Here is a 14,727-nt window from a genome sequence, read left to right as displayed (position 1 = left end):
ATTAAAATGAATAAATAAATAAAGTATGAGATGTCGACCCTTAATCTACAGCCTCCCCCCCATCCTCCTCTACTTGGATGCCATCCGCCATTCTTCTCATTTGCTGTACTCTCTGGTACAGCCAGCTTTGAGGCCTTGCTCAGGAGTTCATCCTTCTCGTGCACCCCTCTTTGTCAAGCCTCACTGCAGCACGGAATTGCTGTCTGACCCCGTCATTCCCCCCCCCCCCACTCCGGGGCTGCCCTTACAAGGTGAGGGTATCCTTGTGACCTCCAACCTCCCAAGCTGCTCACAGATGTTCACAGCACTCACATGCATCTGTTCTCAATTTCTTTTTGGGTGGCACGGTGTGCTTCGTAGGTTCCATTCTTGTGAGCTGCAGAGTCAGTATTCTAGTTATGACAGACGTGGCCATGCTTCGATAGCATTAGCTACATTCGGAGCGTTCTCTGGCAAGACGGGACTGAAACAAACATCTGGAACTGGGTGATAGCTACCTGGATGAAGGTATCCCAAGACACAAATGTGATTGTTGGCGAACAGAGCTTTTTCCTCCTAAATTGCACCTAGAGCTAGGTGTGGAATACTCCTGTAATCCCAGCACTTGGGAGGGGAAGGCAGGAGGCCAAGGTAGTCAAGGTTATCCTTAGCAACATTATCAAGTTCTAGGCCAGTCTGGGTGACATGACACCCTGTCTTGAACAAATCAACAAACCAAAATCCTATCTGGAAGCTAAGATAATATTAGGGATAACATTTGTAAGTCCCAGTGTTTTCAAACTGTCGTTTGAAACATCTCATTTAACTCCAATCTGCAAGTATTTATTCTGCTGGCATTGACTGGTGGAAGCATCTCTCTGTGAAAAATCTGTTTTATTACCGCTAACTTGAGACACTCCGGACCCTCTTAGTGTCATTTTGGGTGTCATGGTGTCCCTGACCATTTGGACAATTTACTCTATGGAAATGTGATGTTTTGTTCATCACAAGACCTCAAAATGATTTTTTAAAAAGTTGTATTTATTTATTATTATTTATTATGCCTGCATGTGTGCCTGCAGGTCAGAAGAGGACACCAGATCTCATGACAGGTATTTTTGAGCCACCATGTGGTTGCTGGCTATGAACTCAGGACTTTTGGAAGAGCAGCCAGTGCTTTTAACCACTATGCCATCTCTCTAGCCTCTCAAAATGATTTTTTTTTTTTTAAATTTTTTGAGTCAGGGTTTCTCTGTGTATCTTTATAAACCAGGCTGGCCTTAAACTCACAGAGATCTGCCTGTTTCTGCCTCCCAAGTTCTGGGACTAAAGATGCGCACCAACCACCACCTCCAGCCCTCAAAATAATTTTTAAATTTGTTTTTGTTTCAATTTATTTCTGTTTTGTGTGTGTTTTGATAAAGTAACTCCAAAGTCATCTTTATTTCACTTGACACGACATTTGACTAAGAGTTTGTCCTCAGTGGAATTATGAACCTTTAGGTTAGATTACCTCCAGGTAGTGGGAATCTAGACAACCTTGTTGGCCATACAAAACAAACAGGTGAAGCCCAGTGTCTTGCTTAAAAATCTTTTTGTTTTTTGTTTTATTGAGGCAGGGCTTTTTGACATAGCCCAACCTAGCCTCCAATTTACTGTCCTGCCTCAGCCTCTTGAGTGCTGGGACTATGGGTGTGCAAATTTCCATTCCCAACCTTGCTTAAATCGTTCTCATTGTGAGGTTTATTGCTTTTATTAGGTGTGTTCCCCTGGAGATGGGTTAGAGGTGGTTGTGAGCTGTTGATATGGAAACTGAACTCTGAGCTATCTCCAAACCCTTTTGTTTTTCTTGTTTATTGTTAGTCTTTACTGAACTAAACAGAGTTCTTAGAGAAAGTCTCTAAGTTTCTGACCTTGGTAACAAACACCTGTCCTTTCAGCCCTTGGAAGGTGAGGCAGGAGGATCTCTTGGACTTCATCACAAGACCCTAACAATGCCTCTAAGTCATTCATTGACTTCCCCAAGGGTAACACAATCAAGAAAGGCAGCCTTTTTTCCAAGTTACTCACCCTGCGCACTTACCCTACTCAGTCAGTGTTGGGGTTACATGTCTGCACCATGCCTGTACTCCTCATTGCCCTACTGGCTGGATTAGGGCTGGGATGTAGGTTAGTGGTAGAGCACTTGTCTAGCATGTATGAGGCCCTTAGTTCAATTCCCAGCATTCAAAACAAAACACAAAGCAACAATCAACAACTATGAAGGAGACCTAGAGGGTCTGCAGATGCCAGCAGTCACCTCCCTGCTGAGGAAATGGACCACAGAGATAGTAATTCCTGAGTCTTTCTGATTTACTTTAGGGTTTTTTGTTTGTTTGTTTGTTTTGTTTTGTTTTTTGAGTTCTGAGGATTAAATTTCAGGCCTCGGGAATGCTAGGCAGGTGCTCTGCTTAGCCCCTCTGGTAGACATTTTAACAATGATCAAAGACCAGTTATGATATGCTTCAAGAAAGGGTTTCTCTGTGTAACTTTGGCTGTCCTGGAATTCACTCTGTAGACCGGGCTGTCCTCACACTCACAGAGATCCCCTGCCTCTACTTCCCCAGTGCTGAGATTAATGGCGTGTGCCATCACTGCCTTGCCAAGAAACTATTATCTTACCTCTTTTCCTTAAATTATAGGTTGCATCCACACCTGCACTTCAGTGTGACTAAAACTTCCTTTTTCTCTTTTTCAGGCTTTCTTTTAATTAATTAGTCATGCTTTAATTCCGGAAACTGTTCCAAAGGGCCCCTGAGGGATTTACACTCAGAGGCCTCTCTGGAGTAACTAACTCCAAAGAGATGTTAAGGATGTTCAAAAGTAGTGTCAGCTAGTCCTAGAGAAAAAAAACTATGCATCTCTTCATCCCTCTGGAATTAATGACATTTTTCTTTTTATGTGTGTCTGTGCCGCACATGCCTGCAGTGACCTCAGAGGCCAGAAGAGGGCAGCAGCTTTTTTTGGGACTAGAGTAGCATATTGTTCTGAGCCACCACGAAGGTGTTGGAAATTGAACTTCGACCCTCTGAAAGAGCCGCCAGTGCTCATAACTGCTGAGCCATCTTTAGATCCCGGAACTAATGTCGCTTGCACTGGGACGAGTTCCTTAAGAGCACAAGCCTGACACTGGCTGGTGCTGACAAGGGAGTACCCACACATGAGGTTGAGTTTAACTCTGCGGGAGCAGAGGTTGTGTGGTTGAGGGGTAGGGGAGTTTGACTGTGGGTCTCAATGGAAGCTCGTGCTCAGCTTCTCTGGCCTCCGGGAATGCAAATTTGAGGCGACCACTGTTTGCATACAAAGCAGGAAACCAAGCCCGATCCTGACTGAGGGCGCGCAAAGGCCAGGGCAGGGTATAAATCTTGCGGAAAGGCTCTCCTGGTCCACGCAGCTCCAGACCAGAGCTGATTCCGGGATAGGCTTCTCATCAGGTGGGAGTTTCTTGGCTCTTTCCTATCGATCGGGTAGAGTAGTAGGGTGGAGTAGGGTGGGCAGAATGTGGTCAGGGACGGTTTCACACCTGTTGCAGACACACACACACGCCCGCGCTCACACCTGAAGCAAAGGAGGCTCGGGGCTAAATTCTTGGTGGTGATGAGGCAGGGACAGCCTGGGGAGGTGGAGCTTGCGATAGGGACCAACATTTGAGAGGGGCCCACCCCCCCCCCCTTCGCCCACACTATGTGTGATGGGGAACGCCTGAAGGTCCAACCGTCCAGAGAGGGTGACTGGGGCAAGCGCCCATCCTTCCAGATCCGGGGTCCTCTAGGCAGGGGAGTGCCAGGCCCGGGAGCTGCGGGTTAGCAAGGACCGGGAGGCCCCTAGCGGCAGGCTGCGGCTTTGGCCGGGTACTTCCTGCCCCGCCCAGGTGGGGTTTGCGGAAGACGATTTTGGCTGGAGGGGCGTGGACAGCATAGACAGGAGGCTGCAAGGCCGGATCAGGGCACGGGGCGTGACTAGGGCACGGCGAATACGAGCAGGCCTTCGGGCGCCCTGGCGCCCGCCCCACCCAGTCTCCTCCTTGCGGGCCCCACTGGCCGGAAGGCTGCAGGCGGCCCGCGTCTGCCCAGCCTTCCGCCTCCCACCCTTCCCCGGGCAGGCCCCGCCCCGCATTCCAGCGGTGGGAGCACCGTATTGTATTTATTTAGAGTGCGTGTGTAGGTGGGGGCGAACTCGTGCCATGCATGGTACGTGAGAGGTCAGAGGACAATTTGCGGGAATGTGTTTTTTTTTTTTCATCACATGGGTTCTGGCAACCTAACTCAGATCGACCAGATGCCCAGTGCCCAGGCAATCCCTCAAGGCCAACGTCCTCCTGTCCAGCAGGGTTCTGAAAAGTAGTCACAGGTATGAGACATTCACGCACTAAAGTGCCCTCCCCAAAAACCACAGAGGCAGACTAAGACGGGGTCTAGCTTTCTTTAGTTGTCACACGGAGGTGCTAGTCAGAAGAGAAGGCACTTAATTGGGAAGGTCATCTGATTCAGGCCAACCGCACCCTCTCCCTTAACCAACTCCCTTGGCACTTGTTTGTGGGTCCCCTTAACCCTCATATTCTGGAGAGAACCCAAGAACTTCAACTCCAGACTCGGCAGGTGTGGGGTGGGGCTTCAGAAACAGAAGTCAGTTGGCAGAGTGACCTGGGAGCTGCCCCCAGCCAGCAGGGGGCCATGGAGGAGGCTGCGGGGACTGGGGGTGGGGGTAAGTTGGCACTGGAGAGGGGCAGCTCAGTAAGCTTTCTTGGAGATCCCCACAAGAAGGTCCCAGCTGTGGCAGATACTCTGAAGGCACCGGTGGAATCTGGGGTTTAGGGGTGAGGCACCAGTGACGAGGCTGACCCCCCCCCCCAGCTGGTGGGACTAGCTCACCGCTGGGCACAGAAGGTATTCAATGCTTTTTGGATGAATAGAGTAAAAGGGCTGGGAAAGACAGAAACAGGGCCTGTGACCCCCTCACAGCCCAGCTTGTTCCATTCAGAAAATAGTTTTAAAAATGTAAAAATCCTTTCCCTCCCTCCCCCAATTTCTGGGCCCAGGGAAGGGGTGAGGGAGGAGTGTCTCCCCACCCTTTCCTCTCTCCTCCCTTTAAAAATCTATATACACATATACATATTTATATGGCACCACAGGGGAGTCCTGCCAACCCCCAGGCTTAGGGGAGATTGGGGGCTTAAATGATACAAGGAGCAGCCAAGAGCTGTGGACAAGCTGGATTGGGAGTGTTCCCTAAGGAAGGTTCCCCAGCTCTTTTACAAGTGGCAGGAGACTTCCTTCCTCTCCCTCCCAAGCAGAAACTGGTGGGGTACCGTCATCCCAGGAAAGGGGAGGGGAAGGGAGAGACTGTTCCTTCCATGCCAGCCTAGATCTGGGAAAAGCTGACCAGCAAAGAGGGTTCTATGCAAGGCACTTGGTGTCCACTCTTCCCAGACTGGGGTGGGGGTGGGGTCCAAGGCATGGGGCAGCAGGAGCCTCACCCCTACCCCACCGAAGACCTGGACTATGGGGCCCGATTTGGCAGCAGAGAAACATGGCAGCACAGAGAAGACGGGGGGAGGGGGAGGAGCAGCAGGCAGGGCCCCCCAGGTCCCCTGGGAAGAGGGGAAGAAGTTTGAAGGCACTGACACTGGGACCCAAGGGCTCATTGTCCTCCATGCAGCCTGGCAGGGGTGCAGACACCCTCTTCCCCTGGGCCATGGATACTGCTTAGCCCATGGGTTTTGTTAACAGCACAGGCAGGTTCCCAGTCTGATGGGAAAAGGCTTGGGCCTTGGTGAAGGGCAGGTCCTGGCCCCAAGACACCTCACTAGCTCCCAGGCCTAGGCTGCCTAAGCACTGTGTACACGTCGTCCACGCGGCTGAGTTGCTCGAAGAAGGGTAAGAGATCATGTAGCTCAGTGTCACTCATGTTGTCAAACCAGGAGGCCACTGGAACCTGGGAGACAAGAAGGAAGTGAGGAGGGCAGGTACCCTGAGGTGCCCAGGTCCTACCCACACAGCATGTCCTACCCACACAGCACGTTGGGTTTTGATTTTGTTTTTTTTTTTTTTTTTTGTTTTTTTTGACAGCAGCTGACTTCATTTGAGGATACTGCTAAGCATAAGCAAAATGTTCACATACATAGGTAGCTCACTGTGTTTCATTTGGTTAGGCTCCCATCGGGGACTCACTACATATATTCTGTCCCATTAACAGGCAGCTTGAAAACTGCCAGACGGGGACCCCAGCCAGAGGTGAGTACCCTGCACACACAAACACACACAGGCATGGAGTGGAATGGGTGAGCAGGCATAGGTAACAGGAAGCCACCAGCCCCCCACTACCTTCCCAGGCAGGGCTGAGGAGGTCACCACAGCACATCATGTGCTCTTGTCCTGTCTCAGGCCTAGGTCCCATGTGTACTCACAGCATTGTCTGGATGGAAGACATAGGAGGCGGGTGAGTTGTCTAGGATGAGCACCCGCCTCAGGTCTCGGCCCAGCCTGCTCAGGTCCTTTACATAGTTCCCCCGGTGGAAGACACACGACTCTCGAAACAGCCGGGCACGGAAGGCTCCCCACTTGTCCAGCAGGTCAGCTACAGGGTCTGCATACTGGGGGTGGAGGGAAGTCAGACTCCTGGGTGAGGAGTGACTACTGCCCAGGGCTGCATCTGGTTGTATGTTGAAGGCCGGTGGGAGAGTAAGGATGGCCCAGACCCCAGGCAAGGGCTCACCTTGGCAAGGCTGGCAGTGAACAGCACACACTCAAAGAGCTCGCCCATTCGTTGTAGGAACTCATCCACATGGGGCCGCTTCAGCACATAGACCTGGGGAATTAGCCAGTGAGGGAGCTGCTGGCCCACAGGCTTGGGGGTGATAAGAATGGGACCAGAGTAACAGAGGAGGCGGGGGTCCAGGGAGGCTGTTCCAGGATCTGTGTGCTCCCCCAAAGCCCGCACGCTGCCCCAACCATCCCCTTCCTAAAGAGAATCAGAATGTAATTCTGGTGGTCCCACCTCACTTAGTGAGAGTCACTAATCCCCAGCCACTTTCCCACCTAGGTCTTATTCAAATGCAGGAGCCCACGTTAGCCCCCTCACCCCAAGGCTGCAGGGCACCGGCCCCCGAGCCAAGTAATGGAGAACAGGCTGGCCAGCACCACAACCTATCCTGAATTACTTGAACTGGGTCCCGGGCAGTGGGGGCAAGAGGGCTCCACCGGATAGGATGAGAAGGAGCCCATTCTGCAGGCCTGGGACTCTGGCTCCATCCCTTGGGTACCAGATAGCCTTGGGTTTCACACCCTCTTTGAGCCTTGGACATCCCCCCCATCTACCAAAGCTCCATTTGGGGCTCTCTCAAGATTAGAGGGAGGTACCTGGGGTGTAGAGTGCAGACGCCAAAGCCCCCACCTCCCTCTGCCCCTCACCTGGTGAACTACCCCATCAATCTCCACGGGTATGATGAAGTCAGCATTATTCACAGGCTGTGAGGAGAGAAGAGTTGCTGGAGCTTGGAGGGAGGGAGTCCCAGGGGTGGAAGTCCAGCAGAGACCGCCCTCCCTGACCAGAGTAGGCCCCCCTCAAGAGACTGCAGGCTGAGGGCTGCTGGGCAGGGCCCACCTTGAAGGAGCTGTGCACCAGGGTCTCGTCCAGGTCGATGACCACGCAGATCTTGTCTGAGTCCTGGGCCTTGGCCTCGGGAAGCAGGTACTGGACTGGGGTCTGTTGTGGGAGGGGTGGGGCTGGGTGGGGCACCTCCCACACAGGCTTCCCTGCCCAGCTCTCATCTGAGGACCCAACCAACTTTTCCACCCCTTCCTAGCTTTGGCATCGCCAACTGTGGACCAGGAGTATTCTACATGGATCCCTCTTCCTCGCCTCAGAAAGCTCCCACGTGTAAGGGATCTATGCAGATCTCAGGCAAGCCACAGCTGTTGGCAGGGGGTGGGGTTGGGAAGGGGCAAACCATAATGTAATGGGAAGGCACCTCCCTTTATTGAACATTTTAGTGTCCGCAGGTGTGCCAGTAAAGTTCACCCCAGGACCCCTTCTGCCTGCTCCACTTCCAACTAGACCCAAGTGCACCTGCAATTCCCTCCTGACACACCTTAGGGATGGCGCCATTTTCCTCCACCAGCAGGGGAGCCCCACTGTGGGCAGGCCGGGCCTCCCCATCATCTCGGCAGACACAGCAGAAGAGCGAGTGGAAGATGCCCCGACTTCGGGGCTTCTGGGACGCTGCTGACTTCTGGTCACCTAAAGCGAGGAGTGAATGTGGGCACACTGGCCTGCAGAGGCTCCATGCACTCGGGTCTCAATCCCTGAGCACAGAGAACACAGGCTCTCTCCCTCCATGAAGAGCCACACCAGGGTGCCTCTGGCCCTCCATGAAATGCCCCGTCCAGAGGTCCCTGCAACTCTTCAACATAAGGAAATCTGGTGTGGATAAGCCTGAAGGAGGGGGCAGGCGGAAGGAGGGAGCAGACAAGGTGCTTTATCTTTTCCCCAGGGTTGGTGTTCAATCACCAGACCCCACACCTTACCTGGGGAGCTAAAGAACGTCAGGGCTCGGGGCCCCACCGTCCACTCCCACTCTCCCTCCATTCTGTCTACCCCATGGGTCCAAAGTCCTCATTGAGCTTGGGCCCAGAGGCCAGTGTCCCAGAACTGTCAGCCCCGCCTCCTCCTCCACCCTGCCCCGTCTCAACCTTAGGCAGAGACAATCCCCGCTGCCCGCGCGCCCCGCTTCTCTGCTTCCAGCCCCCAAAGAAACGGGCTGGACGGTGGACAAACTCTGAAGGACTTCCCGATCTTGAAGTTCACACAGGGGAAGGGGGGGGGGTGGTCCCCAACCAGGCCAGCCCCAGGGGCTTCACATCGGCAGGCGGCGTCCCTTACAGGGTCGAAGCAAGTGTGCATAGGCCCGATGCCAACTGGCCCGGCCGGCCGCAGCCGGGGTGCCCTGTGCCAAATTGGACACAGGGCTTGCGAGTCTGTCTTGCGAGCCTAGTGGCTCTCTGCCTCCAAGGGTGTCGCCCGCACCTCCACGCGTGACGCCCGAGTTTGTGGGAACGTGGTTGTGTGTTGGCGGGAGATCCCTGCAAGACTACTCAGCCTGCTGTCACCTCGGCACCCCTTCCAGACCTTAGCCTGGAGGGGGCGGAGCCTCCACGGGTGGCCAGGAGGCCGCCTCACCCCCACCTCCCAGTTCCATTGGCGCCAAACTGGGGGAGGGGGCGACGCCCGGGAATCGCCAGCCTACTAACCCCCGCGATTGCCTCCTGCCTCAGTTTCCCCACTAGTAATATATCAAGCGCTCCAGTGGCGCCAGGCCCCGCCCAGAGCCTCACACTCTCGCGGAGTTCAAACTCTCCCCGGCCCCGCTGGCGGGGGCTCGGGCTGGGCCAAGGCTCGCGCCCGGGGCACTGGCAGCGGCTTCGGCGCGGGGACAGCCCTTAGCCTCGACCTCCCCTCCCGCCGCCTATGTACCTTTGCCCCGCAGCGGGCCCCGCGCCTCCTCCTTGCTGATCTGAGTAATGACGGCCGAGCTGTCCATGGGGCCCGGCGCGCTCCACTCCGGCCGGACTCTGGCCCCGGCGCCCGGCCTCCCCCCCGGCTCGGGCCGGAATCGGGGCGCGGGGGGGAGGGGAGGGTGGGAGGGAGGGATCCCCGCGAGCTTCGGAGGGGAGGGGAGCCAGGTTCTCGGGGGGAGGGGGAGGGAGGGGGCGCGGAGGAAACTTTGTTACAACATGGAGTTTCCTCCCCGCGAGGCGGATGCAAACATGGAACCCGGGCGCCGTTTCAAGGCTCCCCCTTAAAAGGGCAACGGCTTCGGCGGGACCAGGGCTCGGCCGCAGCTTTCATCACTTCTGGGGCCTGGCGGACTGGAAGGCGGGCCTGGTTCCTGCGGCGATCCAGGGGGCGTCGCCTCTCTTCCTGCGGCGTTCTAGCAGGACCGAGCCTCTGCGGCTGCGTGGCAGGGCGGACAGCGGTAACCGGCCGCTGCAAGTCAGGGAGCCCAGGGCCTGAGGCCCGCCCCAAGCACCCGGCCCAGGAGTGCCTGAAGGCCACGCAGCTCCACCTCCGCGCATTCCAAGGGGCTGATCTTGGCTGCCTCCGTTTGTTCCTCTGGGAAATGGGATGATGAGAACTTTCTGTAAAACGGGTGCTTAATTTTTTTAAATTTTAAAATTTTATGTGTATGGCCTACAAATACGTGTGCACCATGTGTGTGCAGTGCCGATCAGCGCCAGAAGAGGGCGTTAATTTTGCCTAGAACTGGTGTTAACAGGTGGTTGTGTGTCCTAGGAACGGAAACTGGGTACTTTCAAAAGTAGCGAGAGCCATTGAGCCATCTTTCCAGTCCCTAGAAAAATTTAAAATTACACTTGTTTATGGGAGAGATGTGTGTGCCACCAGTGAAGATCAGAAGTTGTCTTCTTCCACCCGGTGATGGAGGAACCAAACCTGCCCCTACAATAGGTCTTTTGTCTAACGTTTATATCGTGAGAAAAAAAGGAACTCTTTGCTAGTTCCAGTTGTGCAAGCTTATCAAATTATGGAGTTTTAGGAAGTTTTTCTTTTTCCTGTGTATGATGTATGGCCTACGGAGGCCAGAAGAGGGCGTCAGATCCCTTGGAACTGGAGTTAAAAGCAGTTGTTATTCGCCCTGTATGTGTTGCTGGTGTCCCAACTCACTCGGGGAGTCTGCCAGAGCAGTACATTCTGTCAACCGCCGAGCCATCTCTTCAGTCCCAAATTATGTTTTTATTCCAACTATAACTCAGCACTCTCCGCAGCCACTAGGGCACCACAGGATGTGAAAAATTCTACTTCCGCGCCTACCTTTACCGATTGCCAAGCCATTTAGCGCTCAAGGTCTCTTGTACGTGTTGTCCCGCCGGCTTGGAACATGCCTCCGTGTCCTTGGCAGAACCAAATCCCATCGAACTAGAAGAAATTCCACCTTGTTTACAGGCCCCCACCCCTACCCCGCCTGCCCAATCTGTGATTATTAGAGAGGCCAGTTCCAGGGCTGGCTGTGTTCCCAAGTGCCTAGAGGACGCCTGTGGAGGGAGGGTCCAGCGTCCGCCCTTGGGCGCCTGAGACTGCAACTATGTATTTTTTAAACACGCGTGTTAGCGGACCTGTGGCGACACACCCCAGCCATTGTCTAGGTCTCCGTTTACATTCAGGGTCTTCTCACGGGAAGCCCCCAGTTGCGCCTCTCTAGAGCTGCGGTTCGTTTATTTTTATTTTTTATTCTTCCCGTTTTATAAAGTTCTTTTCATTCGTCGTAATTAAAAAAAAAAAGAAAGAAAAATACGAACGCCAAGTCTTGACACGAACGCCTGGCCACTTCCTGCCCCAGGCACTGGGGCGGGGCGGGCGCGTCCCGTCGCAACCCACCAGAAAGTCAGCCGGGGGCGTGGCTGGCGGTGCTCTAGCCGCTCTGCAGGAGAACCAGCTCAATACCCCAAACCAGCAGGAAATGTGGGGTGCTGATCCTTGACTTCTGCTTCTGCTCTTGGGGAGCCTTATAACCATCATCCTTACACCCCAAGGTCTTCACCTCCTGTGTGTTGACGCCCTGGGTCGCGCGCCCTAAATTGCCCTCTGGGTCTTCTGGACTCCTCAGGAGAACGATAGCCTTCTCACATTTTTGGCAGAAAAGGAAATAGCTTGGAAAACTGAAGGCACAAACCCAGGCTCTTCTCGGCCAGGCTCGCCGGGGGTGCCTCAGCTCTCAGCTGTCCCCAAAAGGAAATTTGTGACCCGAGCTTGAATGATCCTTTGTCCTGCGACTTGCCAGGCAGCTGACTGCCTTCGATTCCTGTCGTTCCCTAACCCTAACCCTGAATACTCACAAACTCACCATCTAAGCTCACATCAATCCTCAGGAGCTACCCCCAAACAAGGGAGAGCCAGTCCAGATGGATTCACCTTCTGCTGGAAGCTCTGCAGCTCTCTCCCCGTTCTGGTACCACACTGTGAGTGAGAACCGCACTCCCAGTCTGGAGGCAGATTTTTTTGTCTCCTCAAGGGAAGTGTAGATCCATCTCAGCTGCTGTTTACTCTCCCTCCAAGCAGTTGAGGAGGCGGGCTTTACCCACACAATCTATTAGGATTGTTAATTCAATGGTTACATCCCAGGAAAAACAATAGTGTGGGCTGCTAGCTAGGGGGGAAGACAAAGAGGACTCAACAAGCTCCTGGAGGGCAACTGACACAAGGGTCCCTCCATCCAGCACCTCGGGTTTCCATTTGCTCCCATTGGCAGAATGGGGCAGGTGGCAGCCTCTGGAGCTTCTAGAGAGACTCTAACGTAGGCCTCCTTCCTTAAATTCAACCAGAGTTTGGGGGCTGCATTCACTGGGTCTACCAAGGAGATGGGGGTTACCCTAACTAGTGGCCTCTGGCTGGAAACAGCTGACCTTGATCTGACCTCATCTCTGACCCTGGACCTCCGTAGCCCCTATGCTGACTCTCATCTTTTTAAAAAAATCAGCAGGGTGATGGTGCACGCCTTTAATACTAGCACTCAGGAGGCGGAGGATCTCTGAGTTTTGAGGCCAGCCTGGTCTACAGAGCAAGTTCCAGGACAGCCAAAGCTACAAAGAGAAACCCTGCCTTGAAAACACAAAACAATAAAATAAAAGGAAAAGTTTTTAAATATTTCTTTGTGTGTGAGGGCAGCAATACAGACCAAACATGTCCAGACCAAGGCTGGAACCCGAGTTCTCCTACTGAGCCATCTCACTGGCCCCAAGATTTACTTTCACTATTATAATTATTGATTACTTTGAGACAAAGTCTCACTATGTAGCTTTTGCTGGCCTGGAACTTGCTACTTGCTTGCCTCGAATGTGTAGAATCTGCCTGCTTCTGCTTCTGCCTCCAGAGTCATCATAGGAAGGTGTGTGCCATAATGCATTTGTGTATGTGATAGTGTATGCCGCGAGTATTAGGATCGAGGTTAGATGAGTACCACGTCCCCTGGAGCTGGAGTTCCAGGCTGTTGTGAGCTGCTATATGCCATTCTCTGCCAGGGGTGCTGGGAAGTGCAGTCATCTAAGCCAAATTTACCTTCTCAGCGTCCATTCTAAATCCTACACTTAATTAATTCTTCATACGCTCAGCCTCCCCTTCTTTCTGGGTCCCCCAGCTCCATTCCACAGCATCTGAGAACTATGCACTCTAGACACACTCACTGACAGCCCAATCCTGTGCTCAGCGGCTCTCCCTGAACTCACTGGGTCAGGTGTCTGGCCTCATCCTGTCACGGTTCTTGTTTATTTAGCCCCACCCCCACCCCTTCCTGTGAGAGCTCCCTGACAGCTGACATCCTTTTTAGTTCAGGACTTTACCTCTTTTCCACTTCTAAGAAGCACAGGGCCTCCAACAGGAAAAAAAAAAAAAAAAAGTAATCCAATTAATCTCAAGTGAATTACCAGAATGTGCAGCAAGTTGGGGGGCACTTAGGAGAAACAGAGGGGGAATTTGGGGGAATGCGTTCTTCAGTAGCCCCCTACCCGTCTTCACTCTCTCGGGTCCCATCTTCTCCAGGGGCAAGCACCAAGCCAACGAGGAGACACTCTTGCCCAAGCACCCTCTCTGGCAGCTGTCCGGGTTGCGCCAGACCTGTCCCTTCGTTGCTCCTTCCGGGCCCCACTCCTCTTGTTGCCCTTTTAAGAAAGAGGAAATTCTTTTCATAAACAAGCGCCTCGTCTGGAGCGTCAGTCGGCAGCCTACCCAGCTGGGTTCCGGGAAATGGGAGCTGCTTTATGACAGTGAACCTCCCGCAGGCTCAACACTGGGAAAAGGGTCAGTGGGCACCCTTTCCTCGGTGCTGCTCTGGGCTGTTCTAGGTTAGGGTACGAGGAACCGGAGGAGCCTGGAGGAGGGATTTAGGGGAGCCTAGAAACTGCCTAGGGAGCGTCTGCAAAGTGCTAGCTCAGCACAGGGCGAAGGGTGCCTGGCGGCTCGCTGCGGAGGAGGGGTTCCCTGCCCACGCTGGGACTCCCAACCTCTGCGCGGAAGTAGCAGCCCTAGGAGAGACGCGCCTGCTCACCTGAGTTCCGCTTGCCCCCGAAGGTCGGCAGGGCTTAGGCTGCTGTGGGGCGCTTGGGAGACTCTCTGCCCCTAGAGGGAGCTGAGAGACGAGTGCAGGGAACCCTAATAGCACAGCGTGGGAGTCGGGTCAGCCCTGTCCCTTGGGGAGATGGCAAATGAATTGGCCCTTGAAGGCACAGACTTTTGGGTTCTTTATGGCCTGGTTCCTGAAAGAGAAGGGGCCGTTTCTTGGTTTTACTGCCCGGGAAATGGGTTGCAGGAACAACAGAGAGTAGGAGACAGACATTTGAGGCGTGCAGGTGCGGGACTTGACGTTTAGAACAGAGGGGGCTACCGTTCTGTCCTCCGACTTTGTGTGTGTGTGTTTCTTCCAGTCGTACTCCCGCCCCCGCCCAAGTTTGTCAGGCTGCTGTGTCTCCTCCTCTCCTCTTCCTACCTCTTCTTCCCTCCTCCTCTCCTCCCTTCTTGAGACAGGCTCTCATGTAGCTGTCTCAAGGCTACATGAGTTGTCATGTAGTCATGTAGGACTAGTTGTCATCTAGTCCTAAGCCAAGGTTGACTTAGGACTAGATAGCAAGATGACTCCTTAAGCCTCCTGCCTCCATCTTCCAAGTAAGACAATGGTGTTTTGTTTTATATGAGGTGGTCTGACTA

The 14,727-nt window shown here is 53.7% G+C and overlaps 1 protein-coding gene across 2 annotated transcripts; it reads right to left on the bottom strand.

Annotated features, from left to right (window-relative positions):
- Nucleotides 1–4,424: 4,424 nt before the first annotated feature.
- Nucleotides 4,425–9,919, bottom strand: Ctdsp1 (CTD small phosphatase 1). 2 transcript variants are annotated; one of them, XM_051190461.1, is made up of 7 exons: nt 9,490–9,914; nt 8,108–8,256; nt 7,621–7,722; nt 7,428–7,484; nt 6,733–6,825; nt 6,425–6,610; nt 4,425–5,952 (listed from the first exon to the last, which is right to left on the bottom strand). In XM_051190461.1, exons 1-7 carry the CDS (start codon nt 9,554–9,556, stop codon nt 5,824–5,826), a joined length of 783 nt encoding a protein of 260 aa, XP_051046418.1. In that variant the 5' UTR covers nt 9,557–9,914; the 3' UTR covers nt 4,425–5,823. The 2 variants fall into 2 exon arrangements, with proteins under 2 accessions (XP_051046418.1, XP_051046419.1); XM_051190462.1 differs by lacking the exon at nt 7,621–7,722 and having other exon boundaries at nt 9,490–9,919.
- Between the last annotated feature and the right edge of the window lie 4,808 nt (nt 9,920–14,727).

The sequence above is a fragment of the Phodopus roborovskii genome, unplaced genomic scaffold (assembly GCF_943737965.1).
Source record: "Phodopus roborovskii unplaced genomic scaffold, PHOROB, whole genome shotgun sequence".
Taxonomy (NCBI): Eukaryota; Metazoa; Chordata; class Mammalia; order Rodentia; family Cricetidae; genus Phodopus; species Phodopus roborovskii.
This window is presented reverse-complemented; position numbering and strand designations above follow the sequence as displayed.

What these genes read in the sequence shown, in the direction of transcription:
- Ctdsp1 (XM_051190461.1), bottom strand. Translation starts at nt 9,556, where the DNA reads ATGGACAGCTCGGCCGTCATTACTCAGATCAGCAAGGAGGAGGCGCGG. An exon ending in TCACTGCCAGCCTTGCCAAG is followed by an intron (nt 6,611 to 6,732) that starts GTGAGCCCTTGC and finishes CTCCACCCCCAG; the next exon opens with TATGCAGACCCTGTAGCTGA. An exon ending in TCTTCCATCCAGACAATGCT is followed by an intron (nt 5,953 to 6,424) that starts GTGAGTACACAT and finishes CTTGTCTCCCAG; the next exon opens with GTTCCAGTGGCCTCCTGGTT.